This window comes from Empidonax traillii, unplaced genomic scaffold (genome assembly GCF_003031625.1).
Source record: "Empidonax traillii isolate 1590-97213 ecotype Southwest subspecies unplaced genomic scaffold, ASM303162v1 scaffold64:size1360303, whole genome shotgun sequence".
NCBI lineage: Eukaryota > Metazoa > Chordata > Aves > Passeriformes > Tyrannidae > Empidonax > Empidonax traillii.
The window spans coordinates 1,339,118-1,360,417 of record NW_020955257.1 but is presented as its reverse complement, the minus strand read 5'-3'; the positions used below and the strand labels follow the sequence as shown (position 1 = coordinate 1,360,417).

Genomic DNA, 21,300 nt, shown 5'->3' with positions numbered 1-21,300 from the left:
TGTGGAGAAAGATTATGTGCAGGCAGCTCCAGATACCAAGCAGTGAAGGATTTAGGAAAATTTGTTTTCAAAAGCTGAGAACACTAACATTACAGCACTGGCTGCACCAGGAATTTTAAGACACACCCTGTTTTCTCCTCAGGGCTTTTATTGTCCGTCTGGCTCCCTTGCTGCGGGGGCCTTCAAACACATCTGCAAGAACTTATCCCCTCTTGTACCAGGGAGTCAGCCCCTCTGAAATGCAGGAGGAGAAAACATCTAAGACGATCCCTAGGAAAGATTCCTCTTTCCCAGGTGGCAAAGCTTTCTTGAGTGACATAAACCCTTGCTTCCTCGAATTAAATCTTACAGGAAGATTCTTCTACACTTACACACTGTATCCTTCTGGACAAACTGTCCAGCATAGAGCTGGATAAAAAAATTAAGCAGTGGGTGAGCAGTTGGCTCAAAGGTCAAGCACAGAGGGTAATAGTGAATGGGGTGACATCAAACTGGTGACGTGTCACTAGTGGGTTCCACAGGGCTCCATCTTAGGCCCTGTGCTCTTCAACATCTTCATAAATGCCTTGGATGCAGGACTGGAAGAGATACTGAGCAAGTTTGCAGACAACATGAAACAGGGAAGAGCTCTTGACTCCCTCAAAGGCAGGAAAGCCCTGCAGAGACTTCAACAAATTAGAGAACTGGGAAATCATCAACCATATGAAGTTCAACAAGGGAAAGTGCTGAATTCTGCTCCTGGGATGGGGCAAACCCAGATGCACAGACAGGCTGGGGAATGAGATCCTGCAAAGCAGTACCACAGAAAGGGACCTGAAGGTGTTTTGATGTTCCCCGCCTGACAGTTTGAATGACTGAAATGTCATAACTATTTCTTCAGAAAATAAATGATAAAGCATATCTGAATTGGACTATTGCAACAGTCTGAGAGAGACTTTAAAGAATTTGTGCACATAGCATTACATTTTAATCTCTTGGAGAGCTGAGCAGAAGTGAAATATAGGAAAACTAAATTGTGCAATGATTTGTCAGTATGTTCAGGATTACAAATTTGTGTCTATAATTTTTCAAAGGTTTGCAAAGATACCGTTTTCAATCCTGTAGCATTGAGAATATGCTATTTCATAGTTGGAAAATTTGATTTGTACTTGGTTAATACTATTTTCTATGATGACACTTGGACATCTACTTCATGTACTTGTACAAATGCCTTGATTTGCGAGGCATTTTGTAAATACTTTTCTATGGTGACTTTTAAAAATCAGGTATGCCAAATGTCAGAGTGAGGCAGCGAGAAGAAGAACCAGACTGACTGCAACAAGGATTGGAGTTAGTGAGGTAAAGTATTGATTTCTTACTATTGCAAGAAGTTCTTAACTGGACCTCTAACAGTCCTTATTTTTACCTTGCAGGAGTCATACTCAGAGGGATTGTTGGCTCACATCCACTTAGCATAATCCTGTCAAGTTGCACCTGACAAAAGCAACCCAACTGTATGTGTAAGTATGCAAAATGATTAATGGCAATTAAGTCAAATGCAATTCAAAAATAAACATTTGCCAATTGTGGTATCAACAGGTTGAGAATTCTCAGTACTAGGAAGTCAACTTAAGACAAGACTGTAAGGCTGAGCGCTTATTTTAGGTCCATGATTTATTAAGCGTTTGGAATCAAGGTAGTCTTTTATTCCTGAGAAAAGCTCTTGGCTTTTAACAGCTTCTCACACCAAAAGTCTTACTGATCTCCAAATCATCAGCTACCAGAAGTGACAGCTTATAACAAAGATTTGGGCAGGTTCTCAATTAGCAAGGAATCAGAATTACAATTAGATAGTTACTTTTCTTTTAAAATAATTTCATTGTCTTACTATTGACCTGTCATGAGGTGCTGGCTGAGATCACAGCCAAATGGCTCGGTTCAGGACTCCTTTGATCTCTGGCAAAAGCCTGAAAACACTATTATTGAAATATTTCATCACCAGAACTTGTTAATCTTTTCCTAATTCCTGAGTGGATAAGGTTATTGCAGTGTAAAGTCATTTACATCAATATGAATAAAACTCTCTTATGTAGGCTCAGTACAGCCATTTTTCTCTCCCTGAAGACGTTAAAGAAATAGAGGGCAAGATGAGACTACAATGGTCTGTCCTTTCTTTGGCACAGTTAAGAATGGACACCAGAGCTGCTTTTGTTCTCCTTCCTGATTTCTACTCTAGCACAGAAATAGAACAGCAAAAGTCTTGTCAGAAGACTATCAACTGTAGTTTTTCTGTAATTTTTGAGCAGTCTACTCTGCAAGTGAAAGTACAAATGTAGCTGTAAACAGAGTTGTTCACACTTTCACTCATACACACTCCACTTCTGTGCTCTTAGCAACCACTAAAGTGTAAACAATCCCTGAGCTTGTCTCCATATTCAAAATGGAGCTACCTTAAATTAGACCTTGAGCATCAATTTTTTTTTTTTCTTAAAGAATTTCAGAAAATAGGATTCTTCTGCTTCTGATAGACTACCCATCAGTTTTCAACTTGTTAGCCATGTAGAGTGGACTTCTGAAAAATAATTGTTCCTCTACTTAGATCACGTAAGTTAAAAACACACTCTTAATTTAAAGAAGACGGACAAATGTACTCAGCTTAATGGTTTAAATATGAACTATTCTAGACAAGACATTAATTCAAACTGGAATAACTATTCTATCTATGGTTCCTCAGTATTAGAATATCAGTCAATGAAATCAAAGTACTCTCAGCATAGACACACTGGATTTGTACCACTGCAGTAAAGGTATAATTCCTGGAAGGAATATAATAATCTACTGTAATACCATCACTAAAAGGACCTTAGAAGCTTAATTATGGACATTTGAGGAATCTCAAGTTGAACTGAAAGGTAAGAGCAACAAAAATTAAAATGTGTAAGACAATCTTATTTACCCATTACAATACTTGGTATTAAAAACTGCGTAATTTCTCCCTGAGTGAACAACATACTCCAACATTTGTTTTCTCATTTTCTTGGGGTTTTTTCCATTTTTTTTTCCCCTTCTAAAACCTGATGCAGAACACTTGTTGTTTACTGTCTTGCTTTTATGCATATTATTTTTTAAAATAGAAATAAATAATGTACTAGGTAACAAGCTGCCTTTCTCTTGCTTCCCTGTATAACAACTATCATTTAGAATACCTAAGATGGAATACACAACTCTCCCAAACTCACGCTGTATTTGTAGTCCCACTCCACAGTACTGCAATGAAAGGGGAAAACGTCATGTGAAATGTGCAAATGGACCTGTACTGTCAGGGAACTAACTAGCTGATATACCAGGAACACTGCAAGAGAACGTGTTTCAGTGTGTGCCATAGAAGCCCACCTGGGGCTCTAGTTACTCATATGGATACATCTAGATCCAGCTCATTTCAGCAAAGACATTGCAAATGAAGCTCACTCAAAAGTTAATTAAGGCTTTTTATACACATGGAACTGTTCCTAATTAATTCCATATGAGGCCATTCTTAATACAGAAGTGCCTCATTCCATTTTAGTTAAAACAAACTGGTTTGTTCAGGAATGAGCTGCCCATAAATAGAATTAATCAAAATCATTTATAGACTATTTTAATTACCTGTGACAAAACAAGATTAAAAACATCTAACCAGTATGCTTTAATTCCTAGATTTAGAGGTCTGTCTGTAGGGATCTCCCTGCAAGAGCACCTTAAATTAAAAATCGGATAAAAAATATTAATTAGTAAAATTTTGACTTCTATTTAAAACAGATATAGAAAAAAATCAAAGAAAATAAAACATTGTGAAAAAACACAAGTCTCAAATTTCTGAAGAATGGCTTTTGGTTTTCAGGCCTTTTAAATGTCTCCCTCCTCTCACTTCATAAAACAACTTAATTGTACTTGAGGGTCAGGATTGTTAACACAGGTCACGATAACTGCATGACAAAGACACATCAGAAGAGGACAGACAGAACCTCTCTCTTTTCCTCTGCCTGATGCAATAAAGGAACTCGAATGCCAGAGCAACAGCCCCACCTGACTGTTTGCCACACGTGCACATATAAACATATGCCTACAGGTTTTGTCCTGACAAAAAGAATGGAATGAAGTCCTTAGGAAGGGGAAAGCAAGAGGAAAATGCCCATACAGAGGTTTTTCAGGAAGGCTTTCAGAGACATAAGATTAATACTGCTCATAACACAGTAGTATCATTACCTCATATTTTTGGCCCAACATCTGTCTAGACTGACAATACATTTTTCGGACTTGTACACAGCACATTCTCAGTATTTGTCATTCCTCCTCTTTGTTTCCTTTGATTCAAACATTTTGAATGCTTGAAAAGTAGCAATTTTGACTGCCTTTTCAGATGACCAACCACCAAATGATACTGTGATCCTGTGGAGGAAAAAAAAAAAAAAGAGTTTTTACTTTTTATAACTCTACACACATCAGCTTTGTGAGATATACATCACAATGATAACCCTTATATAGTCAATACCCTATATATTTCTTACATGATTTAAATATATGATTTTCACCTGGTAGAGAGAAGATTGAGAAGGATTTGTAAAATCGCATTGCTCTCAAATCAAGTGCACTTAGCAGGGAGTTAATGACTTCGGGCTTAGTGAGTACAAACACATGCAATGGAAAAAAAAACATGGTATAATACCAGAAACTATCTGAACATATTTGTTGGCTTCATTTGGCAAAAGCATGTTTAAGAAGCTATTGTCTTTCCTACAGGATTCTGTTCTAGAGAAGAGGCTTAGATATGAATCTTTTTGCAAAAGATTTTGTAGGATTTACTTACACGACAAGAATTTTAATATGCCTGTGATACAGATTAAATGTAACTTCTTTTTTTTCCTCTTTGGTAGTATATTCATCTTAGCCTGTGAGTTCCACTGCAAATGTAGTTATACTAAACAAGACATTCGGATAATTATTCTCCTTTAGTGGAACACTGCCCGTTTCAGCAAAAGGGCCTTTCCACCCACTTGCCATGCAGACATGAATTGCGTTTAAGTCATTAGACTTGGTTGACATAACGAGTTTGCTTTATCAGCAAACCTGCCAACTGTAGACAGTCATATGCAAATAATCCTAGACCATGGAGCAGACTCCAGTAAAAGGTCTGTGGTTACTGGATTAATGGCTTTTAAACAGCTCATCAGCTATGCGGGTAACTCCAACAACCAACGAAAACCCTATTATCCTACTCTTAGAGTATTTAACGCTTTGTGCAAGAAAGGAGAACACGAACCAGAAACGTTGTGTTTATTGTAAATATTTAATTCTGCTACCGATCTCATGAGGTGATAAGTACCGTTAATTGTCCTCCTCCTTCTCACTTCAGTCGTGGCGTCAGCCGTCAGCCTCATGGCATCCATAAATAAACCAAAGCAACCTCATAATTGTACCCTAGTCCTGCTGTTTGGCAACTCAGGAAGGGTTACAGGATTATTTATAGGAGAGGTAAGACATCCTAAGCAGGAGAGAAGTTTGAATCAACGCAAGGCACTAAAGTGAAAACTCCCTGAAAGAAGGTCACTGCAAGCAACCCACACTCGGTTCCATGCTGAGGGAAGAAAAGTTTTCAGTGTCTGTAAGGTTAGAGAAAATGTAGAAGAATCTGCAGCATACCCAATAGACTGATTAAAAAAGGAGACAGATATTCAAACTCCCATTGCAATGAAAAAACTCTTCCTAGAAACCAGAGGTGTTGTGTACAATTTCTTATAATTCAGAGCAGCCCTGGAAGCATAGGATGGCAAGGGGAGATTGTTCATAAACACTTTTTATTTCTCTACTGTCTTATTGTATTTTTTTTTCTTTCAGGAAAAAAAAATCCCTTGTCCTGTTTAATTACCACTTCAAACAAAACCAGTCTTTTGGCTTTTAAGCCTTTTACACCTTTGGGGAACTCATTTTAAGGAAAATACCTACAGAGACCCACTTCCTAGCTCCGGCTGACTTGGTGGTCTCATCACCCTTGGACAACAGCACTTTGGATTTCTGTTTGGAATGCAGGAGGGTGCCTTGGGCCAGAAATGGCTGGGAAGCTCCGTGCTGACCGTGGCCCGCTGTAGCTCAGACCTTGCTGTAACCAGAGGCAGCGACATAGGCGAGCCGAACCCACGAGCCGCTGCCCTGCCGACTCTTCTCGTCCATTCTGAAAGCTGAGGATGAAAGGAAGGAAACAAAGCAGCTAAAACTGTAATCTGAGAGCTAAAGTGGCTGAAATAAAGCTACGACAAAAGTTTGTAAAATGGTACATGGCATAAAAATGTTACAAAAGGACCAACATTTTCTGCTAAGTCCTGAATGAAATGGCTCTGAAAAGCTTAAGCAAGCACTTTTTTCATGGAATGCCTATTTGCCTTGTGGTCCCCAGTGCCAAACTCTTTTGCAGGCCTGAGTTCAAGAAGTGCCCAGAGAAATTTATAGGAAAAAAAATCATTATTTTCAAAGCCACTGTACAAAATAAAAGTGTGTATCAGCTTTCCTACAGTGGTTAAAGTTATTCGGCTTAAAATTTAAAGAACCTGTCAGAATTTAAATGCCTAAAGGGTAATCACAATTAATTGGTAGTGTTAAATATAGACCTGACCACAGAACAACCTCATACAATGATTTCAGCATTGTCCTGACTTAAGATTATGGATAACTTAACTATACGTGGTTTAGGTCTTAAGTTTTCACTTAATTATTGCCTGTATGAGTTAAATTTATTATCAGACTAATTAAAATGCTCTAAAATAATGCAGTTTCTAGAAAAATGAGCTCTTAAAGGAATTCCACTACTGAAAAGTAAGTAAATGGATTAATGTTGAAAATAATACTCTGGTTTTCATCTCAATCGGGGGGGGGGGAGGAGGAAGTAATTTTGTTGGAAACTTATCAATGCAGAAATTAATTGTGGGGGTTTTCTTAAGTTATTAGTGTTCCATTACTTCTTAGAGTCAGGGGAGAAAAATAGAAGAAAAATCAGTCACCAAATGATCCACTATATTTCAAAGGATTTTAGCATGCCAGTAAGAATACAAATTCTGTTTTGCTTACTAATGCCAAAAGAAACTCTAGTAGTGGTTTCAATGCAAGTTATAACAGCATGGAAATTTTTTTAAAATGCAGATGTTCATCACAACATTATGATATATCCTCTTAAATAGCTATCCCGATGCAATCAACCACAAAGGAAATGTCCAAAACGTAACCAGATACAGAATAAGCCTTTAAAGCTGACTGCCATGAAACATGTGACATTTTCTCTTCAGTACAAAATAGGAAACTCAGAAAACAGACATTCAAATTCTATTTGGTAACTCAGCACCTTTTTCTCCGGCACACTTGTCTAACTGTCTAAAAATTCTTCTCTTTTTCTTAACCTAATAGCGTGAATATATTTTTTATATCCTTCTTTTCACGTTCACATATCTTCTCAGAATAGTTAGTTGCTTTACTTTTACAGAAAGACTCAACATGATTCTCAAGAAAAGATCCCAAAACTGCAGAGTCATGAGAAATGCTGTAAAAATTCAAATGCTGTATGATACTCTTGCTATCCAATGTTAGTTCTACTTCTAGGAAGACTAAATCTAACCTGACCTATAAAGTATGCAGTTCTGTACTTCTGACTATTAAATTTCAAGATGTAACCACTAATACTTCTATCAGATTGGCAATTTTTCATCACATTTTTTGTAGAATCCTCATCCACTGCTGCCTAGCAGATCTGCAAACAGAGGTTCTCCCGGCATTATTCTGATTTACCAAATTAATTGATTTACCAATTTACTAATTAAAGAAAAAAAAGGCAAAACAAAACCTGTGTATTAAAGTGGTACTTACTATATGGTGTAGCAAAATATAAAAATTGTTTCTTCTTCTGCTATTTAGTGCATTCAACAAACTATTGAGCAATAACCCTTCCAACAGCAATATTCGTAAATGAAAGTAAGACAATAATTTCCTACTCTGCTCCCTCCACCCCTTTTGAGATTTGTGTATTGGCAGCAGGAGATAAATTACCCTCTCCTTTGTTTTAAGCAACAGATGTTCTCTAATTTTAGAAGCTAATACCGAGTTAAGGAAAAACAGGACACAAACCTGAACCAAACTCACTCCACAGAAGTTCAGGACAGCTTCACAAAACTAGAATCTATAATGCCTTGTTAAGGGTTGCTTTTCTATAGCAACTACACTGCTCTGCTCTTACATTGGAATCATACTAGTTTAGCTAAAAGAAGACAATATTCGCCATAATTTCCACTGCAAAAGGCAGCTATTTTCCGCTTAATAGCAAACAAGAAATCCTTTGGAATTCTTCCAGTTAGGACCATAAACGAGGAGTAAAGAAAGTAAAGTACACATTCAATCCACCTCCCAGTCTGGCTTCTGCTCTATTTTGGACAGTTAAGACTAGGTTTAGTTTCATGATTTATTAGAAGAAGAAATACTCCCCTTGCACTTAAGAAATAGTGGTACTAATTTGTCACTCCTAAGGTTATTCAATTTTTTTAAAGTAAATACTATTTATTATTTGCCCCTCTCTTGGAGTCCATTTTCAAAATCTCAGCCATTGCAAATAAAAATATAGATCTTATAAAGTATCGCAGAGTATGTATTTTATTTAGGCAAGCAGGCATTAGCTGCAGGAAAGCCCTCACTTACCTTTAGATAATACTGCAAACCCAGCAGCTTCAACAAAATGTCTCCTACAGTTAACATAAATACATCTTTTGTGATCAGGGCTTTGTTATGGCTATTACCTAAACCAACTCTGGGTCCCGGTATATCTAGTGAAGCAGTTTACTTTTAATTTGTGATTATTCATATCACATCTGGAAAAGGTGATCATTTGGTACACTGTTAAAAAAAAATCTAAGCATTACAAGAAATAAAATTTCATAGGAAAAGAACAGCTTACATGTTAGATACATTTCAGTTTATCAATTTAGCCTTTCATTTTTTCATCCTAAACAAGAATCATTCTTATGCTTTTGCCACTAAAAAAAACCCTGCATAAATCAAACATGTTACTAACCTAGATTAGTTAGAGGTTGGGTTAATTTTGTCAAGACATCCGTAAGTTTCTCCTCTCCCTGGAACTTTTGAAAATCAGTATCTGTTCTAAATATCTGATACCAGTAGCAAACAACTATTTAAAACTCATTTCCAAACCCTATGTTATTACTGTGGAATCAGAAAGGCTTCCAGAGAGTTTCCTTCTAGAAAGGTCTTGGGCCACTGGCGATGAAAACAGCAGGTTGCTTTTCAGTACAGGCCATCACATCATGGAAACAGATTGCTCTAAAATAGCTATATAACAGTGGCTCATGAAAACAGCGATGAGAAAGCTCCAAAGCTTTGTCTCAAGCTTCTTCAACTACACAGCATTGTCACAAACCAAGTTAAGGGCCAGTTCTCATCAAAATGCCAAGAGCTGCTGCCACCACACGCACTCAGCAGCAACATCCCGCACAACAAGGCCACAAACGACAGGCCTAACCTGATTTCCCGACAAAGAAAAGCCACAGTTTCTTTGGCCCTTTGTCTCCAACCTTTGAACTAAAGCATGGACACCACGCGAGCGGAGCCACGAGGGGCGGAGGGGACGCATGCGAGGGCGGCCAGGGCTGGTGTAGCCTGTCCCCGCCCCTGCCCTTTTGGGGCTATTTAAGGAGAAGGCCGGGGTGGGGGAATTTCATTCAGCCTGAGAAGGACGGTGATATTGAGCATCGCCCTCGGGGCTACTTAAGGAGACGAACGGCGACACCGAGGAGCTGCCTGTTTACCTCTCGAAGAAAGAAAACCGTCTATCCGCAGTTTTTCCCCCAAAAATTTATATTGGTTTTGTTTTAAAAGCCTAATTTTTTGGTGTGCGGGCGCAGCCTCCTCGGCTTCAGTGAATTATGGTAGGTGGAGGGAAGAGAAAGGGGAGCCGTGCTGGGAGGTAATGGGGGTCCTTGAACGCGGAGCCGCCGGGGCGATTTTTGCTGGGTGATGTAGTGGCGTGGTCGGGACCCGGGCAGCGGAGGTGGGAGTTGTGTAGTAACTCTTGCCAGGGGAGTTTAGGTTAGATATTAGGAATAAATTCCTTACAGAGTGGGTAATCAGGCATTGGAATAGGCTGCCCAGGGAAATGGCGAATTCTCCGTCCCTGGCGGTTTTTAAGATGAGACTTGATGTGCCGCTTAGTGCCATTGTCTAGTAACCACGGCAGTAATGGATCAAGGGTTGGACTTGATTATCTCAAGAGGCCCTTTCCGACCCATTTGATTCTATGACTTTGTGATTATTTTTGGTGGTTTTTGAGGTGAGGAATGGGGCTGTCTACAGCTGGGGTGGTGTCGCCTTTTAGCGCTGTGACGGGGCTGAGCCCCTGAGGGCTACTAGCATTTTAAACACCTTGAAGGTTTTAAAATCTTACGGGAGTGAGGAGTTAAGGTTACGGAGGGAATACCACGAGTGAAAAGCCACGGACTTGTGCAGGGGAAGGGGTGGCTCGCAGCCCTCGGCCTTACGGTCTGGCGAGGGCTTGGCGACGGACCGCACTTCACACCCACGAGCGGCCATTTTATGGCGGCGCCGCCATATGGACTCCGCGTCTGGCAGCCGGGGTGCCGCCGCCCTGCGCACGGCCGGGCGGGACGTCCCTTGGCCTGTCACCGGGTGCCGTACCCCGCCGCGCATAGGGTCGGCAGGAACCGTGGTCGGGGGCCTCTGAACAGCTTCCATTGCCCTCAGAGAGGAGCTGAGAGCGCGAAGCCTCCTTCCCCGCGCCGCGCGGCGCTGGACAGGCGACGAGGTGCGAGGGCTTAAAATGTCGGCGGCGGCACCACGGGCCCCGATCGCCCGAGGTTCCCCGTCTCGGCCTCCCTCACCCGGCAGAAACAAAATCCGCCCTCGCCCAGTGCGCCGCGGGCACCGTGCGGGCAGCGGGAGCCGCTGCCGTCTGAGCGCACACGGACCCCCTTGCTGTTTGTTCTTAGGGTTGTATTTTTTTTTAAATTTGAAAAACGGGACTTGGTGCTGAAGCCAAATAATATACGAGTAAAGTGTTCTTTTGTACAAAGAGAACCCCAAACCGACAACAAAAAAACACACCCAACTTTTTTTTTTTGTTTTGTTTTTTTTCTAAGCCTGTTTAGTGTCAGCTGTTAGCGTGCAGTGCTGAGCTGAGGGCTCCACTTAGTGCCCAGCGGGAAGGCTGCGGTGGGAGCCATGTTCTTCGCTCAGGTGGCGGCGCTGTCGTCGAAACTGCGCAGCGGGACATGGATCATAGGGTTTTAATGTTAAAATTAAAAAATAAAAGCTTACTTAAGGTGTAATGCTTACTTTAAATTTAAACAAAGAGCATGTTGAAGCCAGCGAGAAGCCTGAGAAATCGGGGGCTTGTGCTTCTGTGACCAGAAGAAAAGTGAAGGTTTTCCGCTCCTAGATGAGCATTAAATTGAGCGATGTTTGCAACCCATTTGAGCAGGTAGGTATTTCTACCACCTGGGCCCAACGATAGTCCTTTTTCACCTTTTTTTTTTTTTTTTTTTTTTTTTTTTTTTTTTTTTTTTTTTTTTTTTTNTAGAAAGAAAAGCAGAAGCCAACAGTTACCTCTGCTTGAGGTTGCTGTTGAAATGCCCTTTAGCTGGGTATGCAGCTAAAGAAGTGGTCTTCTCACTTCTTGCTTCATTTTTTTCCTTGATGTCTGTGCTATATCTACAGGAAGCTGCATGCATTCTGGTATCCTAAAGTGTTATAATTTGACTGTAATAAGTGTTTCTGTTCATATTTTTCAGTCTGTGAATGTGGAGACCCAGTGTGCAAGTGCCTCAGAGAGTAACGCCTATTCATCAACAGTCAGTCAAGGTTATGTTTTACCAGAAGGAAAAATCATGCCAAACACAGTCTTCGTTGGTGGAATTGATTTAAGGGTACTTACATATTCATATACTTTTAAGTGCTTAAGATATATATAAGGCACTTCAGTGGGAAGAAAATGGAAATTTAACTCAGTTTGGGAAGGGTTTTTTTTGCATGGTAGCTGTGGTGTGTTCTTTTTTTTAAATGTGTGCATTTTGTCAGTCTTAAGGTATTGAAATATCATGGGAGAATTTTTGAAGAGGTGTGCCAAAACAAACCTTTAGTTCTTAAGGTAGTAGGAGATGGGTTTAAAAAGATGGTACCAGTTGCTTTAAGTCAGTTCTAAGCCGTTGAATGTGTTTGAAGAAGTTCAAGACTTTGATTGTGTTTTGTTTTGTTTTTTTCCAGATGAAAGAGGCAGAAATTCGGACTGTCTTTGAACAGTATGGTACTGTGAAAGAGGTGAAAGTAATCACTGACAGAACAGGTGTTTCGAAAGGGTGAGTACAACATGAGTAGCTGTTTTAAGTTGCTGCCTATGCATAATTCTGTCATAGGTAATCTGAGCAGATACTTAGCAACGCACTTGACATGCTTAAGCTGTAGTGCTAGCTGGAGTTTCCTGTTGTGGTGAATTAACACCGTGAACCAGTAAATCTGTATTGCCCCTAACTAAATCTGTGTAGTCTTAAAAAGAACAGGCTGATTTTTCTGGCTTCAGTCATCTGTTCAGGGAACAGAGGGTTACTGTCCTTTAACTAGTGGAAGCAAAGCTTGAAACTTGTGTCGTGCTTATGCAGACAGTTCTTCTGCAGGACTCTTGTATTATTGTGGTGAAACCCTTAAATAAGGAAATGCAGAACCTTAGCCTATTGAGTTCTCAGGAAGCTGTCCCAGTTTTGAGGTTCTCTGCTTTAAGGAGGAGACTGCGCACTCTGGGGGTTCCCTCCAGCCCAGTTTTTTCTAAGATCCTATGTATAGATCTGAAGAAGTCACTTTTTTTAGGCGTATGTAGTAATACATGAGCTGGAAAATAATTTTATTTGCTCATATCCATTGCTAGTCCTCACAGTGAATCTTGACATGCAGTTAGCTAGTACATGTTCTGAATATTGATAATGAATTGACTGACTTGATTAATTGGACACAATTTTTAATATAGTGCTCAGAAATGATCTAAATTTTATAGATCAAGTTAACTAGGGAGTCAGTGAAATAAAGAGAAGAACCTCTTCAAGGATTGCTTCCCCCACTGGTATCACTGTTCCTGTAATGGCTGCTTTTGTCCAGGCCTCTGTAGTAAATACAAAATTTGATGATAATTCAGATTTTAATTTTTGTAACATTCTGACTTATTAATACCAACAGCAGTACTCATTTTAAGAAATTGAAGTGGAAAAATAGTCTTTATTTCATATTAGTCTAGAATCTGTCATTCAATGTCTTTCACCTGGCCCAGTAGTAGATGCTGCTAGTTAGCAGTCAATACTTTCTCAGGCTGAATCATAATGTTCTACTTGATGTGCTGTATGATATACCTGGCATAGATGTTGTTAACTAGTCTCGTTCTAACAGTCAAGTCAAACTCAGATCACTGAATAGCCTGTTTTTCCTTTTTAGGTATGGATTTGTGTCTTTCCTGGAGAATGTGGATGTTCAAAAAATAGTAGAAGTAAGCTCTTCTGCTGTATTATTTGAAGTTGATTTATAAAGGCTAGAGACAGGTTAAGGGGAAGCCAACTTATGTAACCTGTAGAGTAAGTTAGAACTAGGAAAGTCTAGGGCAGTTAAAAAAGTAAACTTGATAAACTATCTGCTGGTGGTAGTATCTTCATGTATTTATTTAAGTAAGAAACAAAATTAGTGTTAACCTTGGTGTGTCTGGCTACTTGGTTTTTGTAGTGGGCGATTGTCATAGAACCTTTGTACTTATGGCAGATACATAGACCTTTTATTATTGGAAATAACAGTATCACGGAAGACAGTTTTTTACTTGACTTATCAGCAGTTGCAATATGTTTCTCTTGCAGTATTTGTGCATTTTGATACTTCTTGGAGTGCAAGTGTATTTTTAAGCCTTCTGGACTGTGCTGCAGCTGTTCACATGTTATAGATTTTCCTGTAGTTAACACAGGGGATGGAGGGTAGAACTGATACAACCCTTCTGCTCTTACAGTTCATTATCAGAGGAATTTTAAATCTCAGTGCTTACTGAGCCAAATCAGCTATTTGGCTCTGATAGACTTCAGCATGTCTCAAACCATGGACAGAGCTTTGTGTTTTCCCTCTTCCTTCCTAAACAGAGTACAGTAACTGTGAAAATAAATGTGTTGAAATACTTTTCTCTCTGAAGCAGCCATTTCCTTTAGTATAGGGGGACAGTTTCTAACATGTTAAATGAAGCCTGTGAGGAAGTTAGTGGGAATGAAGGGAAGTGGCAATGTAAATAGAGTTTCAAGGGAACCTAGACTGTGGTCACTCAATATTCACACTGAGGCAAGAATAATTAAATCTTGTGTGTATAAATCCACAGGGCTAACAGTCCATTAATATGTAGTTACCAGCTACTAGTGTGAACAGTCCATTAATATGTAGTTACCAGCTACTAGTGTGGTGCATGTTGCTATTAAGAAAAGTGATACAAAGTAATTGTGGAGGCAGTGAGTATGCAAATGGAAGTGTGAAGGGCACTGCAGGAAATTTAAGATTAAAGACATACAGTGTTAAGGAGGAGAGGAGAATCAAGGCTGTTGCCTTGAATGGTATGTGAGTTGATGGTACTGTGGTATGGAAGCAGAGTCCAGTCTTCCTAAAATCCCACAAACCACTCACCTTGCTGATTCCTTACAGAGAATTAACTGTCTTTCAGACACAAATCAACTTCCATGGTAAAAAGCTGAAACTGGGGCCAGCGATTAGGAAGCAACAAAACCTGAGTAAGTATATCTAAATAAAATTGTTCATGTAACAAATATGTATTAACAGGTTTTTTTTCTTAATTAGACATCAGTATTCTTGCAGATACTCTTTATCTTATGCAATATGTATGTTACAGTTAAATCTTGGTTCTGACTTATGTGACCTCACTTGTATAGATGATGTATAGCTGTGATGATAAAACTTGGCTTGGTAGCACAGTATAAAACAGTTAATGTTGAGTTAAATTTAAAAGTCAAAATTCTCAAAATTTTTTTGGCTTGATTTCAGATTCCTAATGAAATACATGTGAAAAGGCCTTAGTACTGTCTTTTCTTTCCTTCAGAACAAGCTTCTTCCGTACATCCCAGACCATTAGTCCTTGGTCATTCTCCGCCACAGTTCCACACTGTATGGAGTGGTCAGAATACAGAGACGTTTTTTCAGCCTCCGCCCATAATGAGCCCAGTAACACCATATATTCAGGTAAGGCTGTTCATGTCACTGATTTTGAACCATTAAATATTTCTGAAAGCGCAATTAGATCAGATTCTATTGATTTACCTACTTAATTTCACATTCCTGCGTGAGAAGCACCCAACTTCAAACCACTTCAAAAGATTGTCAGCAGTCTTGAAAAATTGCTTCAGTGTTGTGATCTCTTTATAAAACAAGAGGAAAATGCCTTCTAAGAATGAGAACTGTTAAAGGTGGAGCTAAGATGGAATTATTTAACAGTTCTTAAGTGGTCTGCTTTCTTGTTGATGCACTTAACAAATCATATCTGTCCAGGTTTTTAATATATTGCTGTCCTGCCTCAGAATAAACTACAAGCTTCAAAATGTATTTTTGTAAGCAAATATGGAGCCAGAAGTTGTCTCTGGTACTCTTCTCTCCTCCTAGCCAAGCAGATTCTTGATTTTGAACTGCTGTTGCATCTTAGGAACAGCAGATGCTGTTACTGCATCCTCTGCTAATGGCTGTGACCAGTACAGTATTGCCTGCAGGGCACCACTGTATTGATACTTGGGATAAGCACTCCCACTGAGGTGTAGGTAGAGTGAGTCCTGTACTGTGAACAGACCAAATTAGACTCTTACTGCATTAGCCTGTGTGATGTAGCAGTGCAGCAGGGCAGTATTAATTACCAAATGATTGTGCTTTCTATATTTTAAGCAAGTAAAGAAGAGCAAACTGCAGTGACTCACAGAAATAAGGCAGAGAGCTTGATAGTAGTAATTGCTGATTCTCTTTGGTGTATTGGGAAAGTGGAATAATGTAGGAAGAAAGATACTCACTTAAACACTGGAATGTGCCTACAGCTATTTTCTGAAGAAACTGAGAAGGTTCCAGCTTAATGTTGTGTCAGAGTAGTTACAGGGAAAAAGTACTGTAAAATGTCTAAATTAGAGTATTTAGCTTCCCTTTGGCTCCTAGAAACTGATATTCAGGCTATATCCATTATTGCATAGTAGTTAGTCTGCTTCAGGTCTACTTCAAAAAGTTTATAGCATAACTTGTACTTCTGAAATGACTTAAAAGATCAGCTACAAGCAGATATTGGATTTTTAGATGTATAAGACACTTTGGAATCCCACTTTCTAGAGATTATTAGTGCCTGAAGTGCTGAAGCCAAGCCCCATGGGAAATCTGTAAGGGTTGCTTTTAAATAGTGAACCTAGTCTGAACAGGAACTGAAGTAACAGTGTAACCACATACTTCTAAAAACGTGCTTCTAGCTAATACCTTTACAAATGAAAGTACTTTTATCTTGCTTCAAACTTTCAGTTTTAAAAAAAAAGGTTTATTTGCAGCCGTATCCGTACAATTCATCACCAACTGTACTGCTAAAGCAGCAAGTTCCCATAGGATATCAACCGGCTTACAACTATCAGGTATGTAAAGCTTCAGTAGCAGCAGAAAGGCTATTTGATACCTGACAGAACTGGAATGAAGTGTTAACTGGAGTCTGATCTCTCTGTGAATTTTGTTTTCCTTCAGCTCTTCCTTTGCAGATATTAAAATCTAGTGATAATGTTGTTCTAACGACATGGAAACTCTTGAATACCTTAGTGTATGCTTTTTTTTTAATAGAATATAATCTCTTTCCTTAAATATCCAGTGATAGAACAATTTCCAAATTAGGAAAAAGTACATGGTTTAGTAGTACTACTTCTTGTGGGAAGGAGCTTTGCATTTGACATGCTGTAGTGTGGGTAGGTGGTGTTAGGTACTTAAGAGTCTTAGCAGACTATGCAGATGTGGGATGTACGTTGGGGGGATGCACTCTGGCACTCTAAACACGTCAGAAAAGGCACTTAACTGATAGTGGGTTTTGAACTCAGAAGTGAAATGTGTGGGCAAGTCCTGTTACTGAAATTAAACTAGTTTAGTAACTGGAAGCAACTAGAGGTTTGAGATTGTTTTCAGTGTGGCTGCTGTGATTGCCCTTATTTTTTCCTAATATTTAGAAATCCTATTTTTTACGCTTTTTTTTTTTTTTAATTTGGAATGAGAAGAGGAAGGAGGCAGTTGAATAACATAAAGCAGTCTTGTTGGACATAAGGGGATAGACTTGTTTAGTGAAAAATCCAGACATGAAGTGGTATAAAATGGTGACTCTTGCAAAGCAGTTACTTATCTGTGTTGGAAATCAGTGAATTAAAGCTAGTTCTTGTCCAATTTTTGTTTAAGGGTCAACCACAGTGGGTTCCTGGGGAGCAAAGAAATTATGTTATGCCTCCAGCTCTGGTGAGTCTACAAAGTTAAACTTCAAAAACTGTTTTCTCAATTAGCATGTGGTTTTTACTGTTTGATTCTTAAAAGAAATCAAAGTATTTGTTGTCTGGATCTGTATGTAATCAGATCTATGAAAATCTTGCTGGCAAGAGTAAGTAATTGTTAAAGATTTCTCCTGAAGTGGTGCCTTTTTAAGTTACCTGATAGAACAGACCTGTTTGTTTTATGGCATTACGCCATACGTTCTGGTCACAGAACTCTGGAATTTTAACATGAATGGAGTTAGTCTTTTCAGGAAAAGTCTAAAGAAAAATAGGTGGCCACCTGATGGACAATATTTTTTTTAAATTTAAGTCTCAATGTTCTTTGCAAACACTGATTTATTTTTGGCTCCTTTCAACAGCTTTTAAAAATAATTTCCCAGGATGCTACAAACTGTAGAGGGTGCTGCTGGCTTTTTAAGAAATTACTTGAGTTCTGTGACTTTATACAAGTGACATCCATGAGAAAGAGGAAAAAATACTATGTATTTCTTTAACAGTCTTGGAACTTAAACTTTCTTCTTGGGGGCATTTTTGTGTTCTGTAGGTATAATCTTGTGGTTATTGAGAGCAGTTTCAATTAAGTGCTTAAAAGCTGTAATACAAAACGTTATTCTGAATGATACTCTCTTTTTCGGAAAGATTTCAGAAGTTGCTGAAACACTGATTACCCTGTTGGCTTGAAGTAATTTTTGTTAAATAACATCCATGAATGTGATACAACCACAGTGTGTCACTTAACAACTAAATGGTAGCAGGTTGAAGAGTCTTAAGAGGAGGAGTGCGTAGGCGTTTCATTATTAGATTTTTTTAAGCTTGGTTATATGAACAACAAGTCTTCTTGAACTGTCTCTGTTAAGCAACTGAAAGTATCATTAGTAACTGCTTAATAGATAGATCAGGATACACCATTTCCCCCACTCAGGAAACTTCTGGCAAAAGTGTAAGGATATGGTTGGCACAGCTTTACTGGTAAATAGATGAGGGTCAGTGACAACATAACTGTGCATGCTGTGTTAATGAAATATTGCAACACTTATAAAACTATACAGGTTTATGCATCAGTAAACCATCACCCTGAGGATCCGGGATTTATACAGATGGAATGTGCTGTTCCTGAGCCCATGCAGTTCCCTGCTAACAGCCCACAAAAGGTAAGGTCTTTCTCAAAACTTTAATGTTCTTCACCATAAATCCTATTCCCAGAAATTTGCACATTGGGATTATATGGCTTGGGTCAAGGGTCTCTGGCAAGTATTTTAGGAATTTAGGTTATAGTTGCCACTTTTAGCCAGTTGCTCAGTCCTGTGTATCTGATTTGTGTGTACACCTTCAGAAGTCTCATGTTTCCTTGAAACTGTTAGTGCTTGTCTGCAATGCTGCAGACTGTATAAAATGTGTGGTTAAGTATACTAATGTTTTTAAGTGACAAGACTTTATCTAATCTATATTAATTTCAGGGGAAATTACAGGTACAAAAAAGCATATTAGATAGTGGTCCCTGCTGCTTTAGATTTATTTTAAGCTTCAGACATCTGTGTTGGTAGTGATCACTCCCTTTTTCACTCTTTTGTGGAAGGTGACCCCAGTTTAGCCAATAGCTGGCTCTGAATTCAGTTTTCTAAAAGACTTCATTTCTCAGCTGCCAGCCAGCCTATTCCACTGAGGGGGGAGAATGTAACACTGAAGGGGGATAATGAGTTACCAATATTAAAAGCTGGGGAGGGCTGTGTAAAAAGATGACAAATCTTCAGAGAACATAAGGCAGTTGAGAAGAATCCTGAATGCCAAGTGAACCCTATGACACACCAGCATTGCTAGGTAGTAGTGCCCTGACTAAGAAAACCAGTATTGATGCACCTATAATTGTATTTCAGAAATCTGTGGACAGGGGCATACAAACAGTAGTGTCCTGTCTGTCTAATCCTGAGAACCAGCTGAGGAATGACTCTCAATCACAAGATGACAATGTAAAGGTATGTAGCGAAAGCAAAATCTTAAAACACAGCTGAACTTAGTTTTTTTTTCCACCTACAGGATACTGTAAAGATGAAGGGATTAATATCTGGAATGGCATTTGAATTTTTTTTTTTCCTTGTATGTGTTCTGAGATTTATGCCTTTGGCTCTCAATTGCTTAATGCTAGAAAGAAGTGCTGAAATCAGATTCAGTGGGTTTAATCAAGATGGCATAAATTGCTAAACAGTCAGCTAATGGACAGTTAAGAGCATGTGTCTGGCTAGTCATTTCTCAATGACAAATGGCTAAAAGCAGTGAGTTACTATGTAGTTTGGACAGAGGATGTTGTGTTAAGAGCCTTGATAGTCTACAATAGTTATGTACCCACTGTAGATGGTGACTAGTTCTGCTTTGTTTCTGCTATAACCAATAAATTGTAGTTCAGGTTGATAACTGGTGTCATATTTTTGTTATAGGTGTTCAATCTTTGTAGAATTGCAATTTCTGATTACAGTCCGAGTTTATTAATTTCTAAGACTTTGCTTCCTTTTTCTAAAAGGATAGATATGGGACCCAGGCATGTATTTTCTGAAACAGGAATACAGAGGCTGTATTTATCAGTTTTGTAGGGGGTGAATAAAGTACAGAGTATCTTGAGATAGTTTTCGTGAAACTTTAGTTACCCTATTCTGATTATTATGTGATGATTTTTTTTCCCCGTCTTGTCTTCTATCCAATTCCAGGAGAGCAAAGTGTATCACTTCCGAAAAGGAAGGACAGGATTCAAAAGTGTTTGATGAATGAAGACTTCGAAGTATTTAATTTAATTAATTTAATGTTATTACAGTTCAGTATTACATTCAGCATAACATTTCTCAAAGTAGCTTTAAGTGAAGTTTGTGTTCATGTTGGACCTGTTTTGATACAGTTCTTACTTGAGTCGTTTGAAGTTTAAAGTTGTAAGAGTTGACAAACTTTAGTTACATTGTTTTCATGCTTCCCCAGTTTGTTTGCTGCATTTGGATTCTCTTCTGAGTTGGAACATACACTTTACATATTACACAGGTTTGCTTGAACCACAGTCTGACTCACCCTGACTGGTTAATTCTTGCAGTTTAAAAATGGAAATAGTTGTTTGCCCAAGAGATTGTATTTTAAAACCAAGCTCTTAAATCAGGGCAAAAGAAGACAACAAGTTGTAACTGAGCTGAAGCCCTTTTTAAGTGCTAGTTGCCTTTAGACAACATAATCAATGTGATTATGTTCATTAATGACACTTTATGTACTTACAGTCTTGAGCATCGCTATTGTTTTTGGGTAAGTAATGAAGAGAATCCTGAAGTTCTTATATGTAACTTAAAATGCAAGAATGTAGTTACCTGTATTAGCTACTCAGCAGAGTACGATTATTTTAAATTAAAAAAAACCCTAAAAATATCTGTATGTTAAAATTCTGGGAAAATACTGCATTTAAAATGTGCTTTTGTTATGTGATGCAAACTGTTAATCAAAGATTATCTGCAAGAGTATTTTAATAATCATGTATATTTTAGTTGTATATTTTGAAATAATGAAATAAATGTTTATTTTGCCTTGGCTACCGAATTTTTTTGTGACAAATCTAAGTAATAATTTGTTAAAGCTATTAAAGACTTATTACGCTGTAGAAGAATTCCAGTTACTATGAATGTCTAAGGAGTGCTTCTAAGGAATGTTCTGGATAAAATTAAATCAAAGGGGGGTGGGGGAGAATGTCAGTTTACTGGTAAAG

General features: G+C 38.6%; 1 protein-coding gene across 2 annotated transcripts; it reads left to right on the top strand.

Moving 5' to 3' along the window:
- The first annotated feature begins 9,886 nt into the window (after positions 1-9,886).
- Positions 9,887-21,131, top strand: DAZL (deleted in azoospermia like). Of its 2 annotated transcripts, none has more exons than XM_027880046.1 (11): positions 9,887-9,932; positions 11,811-11,945; positions 12,283-12,374; positions 13,495-13,546; positions 14,744-14,810; positions 15,137-15,276; positions 16,605-16,685; positions 17,485-17,541; positions 18,623-18,724; positions 19,448-19,546; positions 20,273-21,131. In XM_027880046.1, exons 1-11 carry the CDS (start codon positions 9,930-9,932, stop codon positions 20,324-20,326), a joined length of 882 nt encoding a protein of 293 aa, XP_027735847.1. In that variant the 5' UTR covers positions 9,887-9,929; the 3' UTR covers positions 20,327-21,131. The 2 variants fall into 2 exon arrangements, with proteins under 2 accessions (XP_027735847.1, XP_027735846.1); XM_027880045.1 differs by lacking the exon at positions 9,887-9,932 and adding an exon at positions 11,629-11,663.
- Positions 21,132-21,300: the final 169 nt, after the last annotated feature.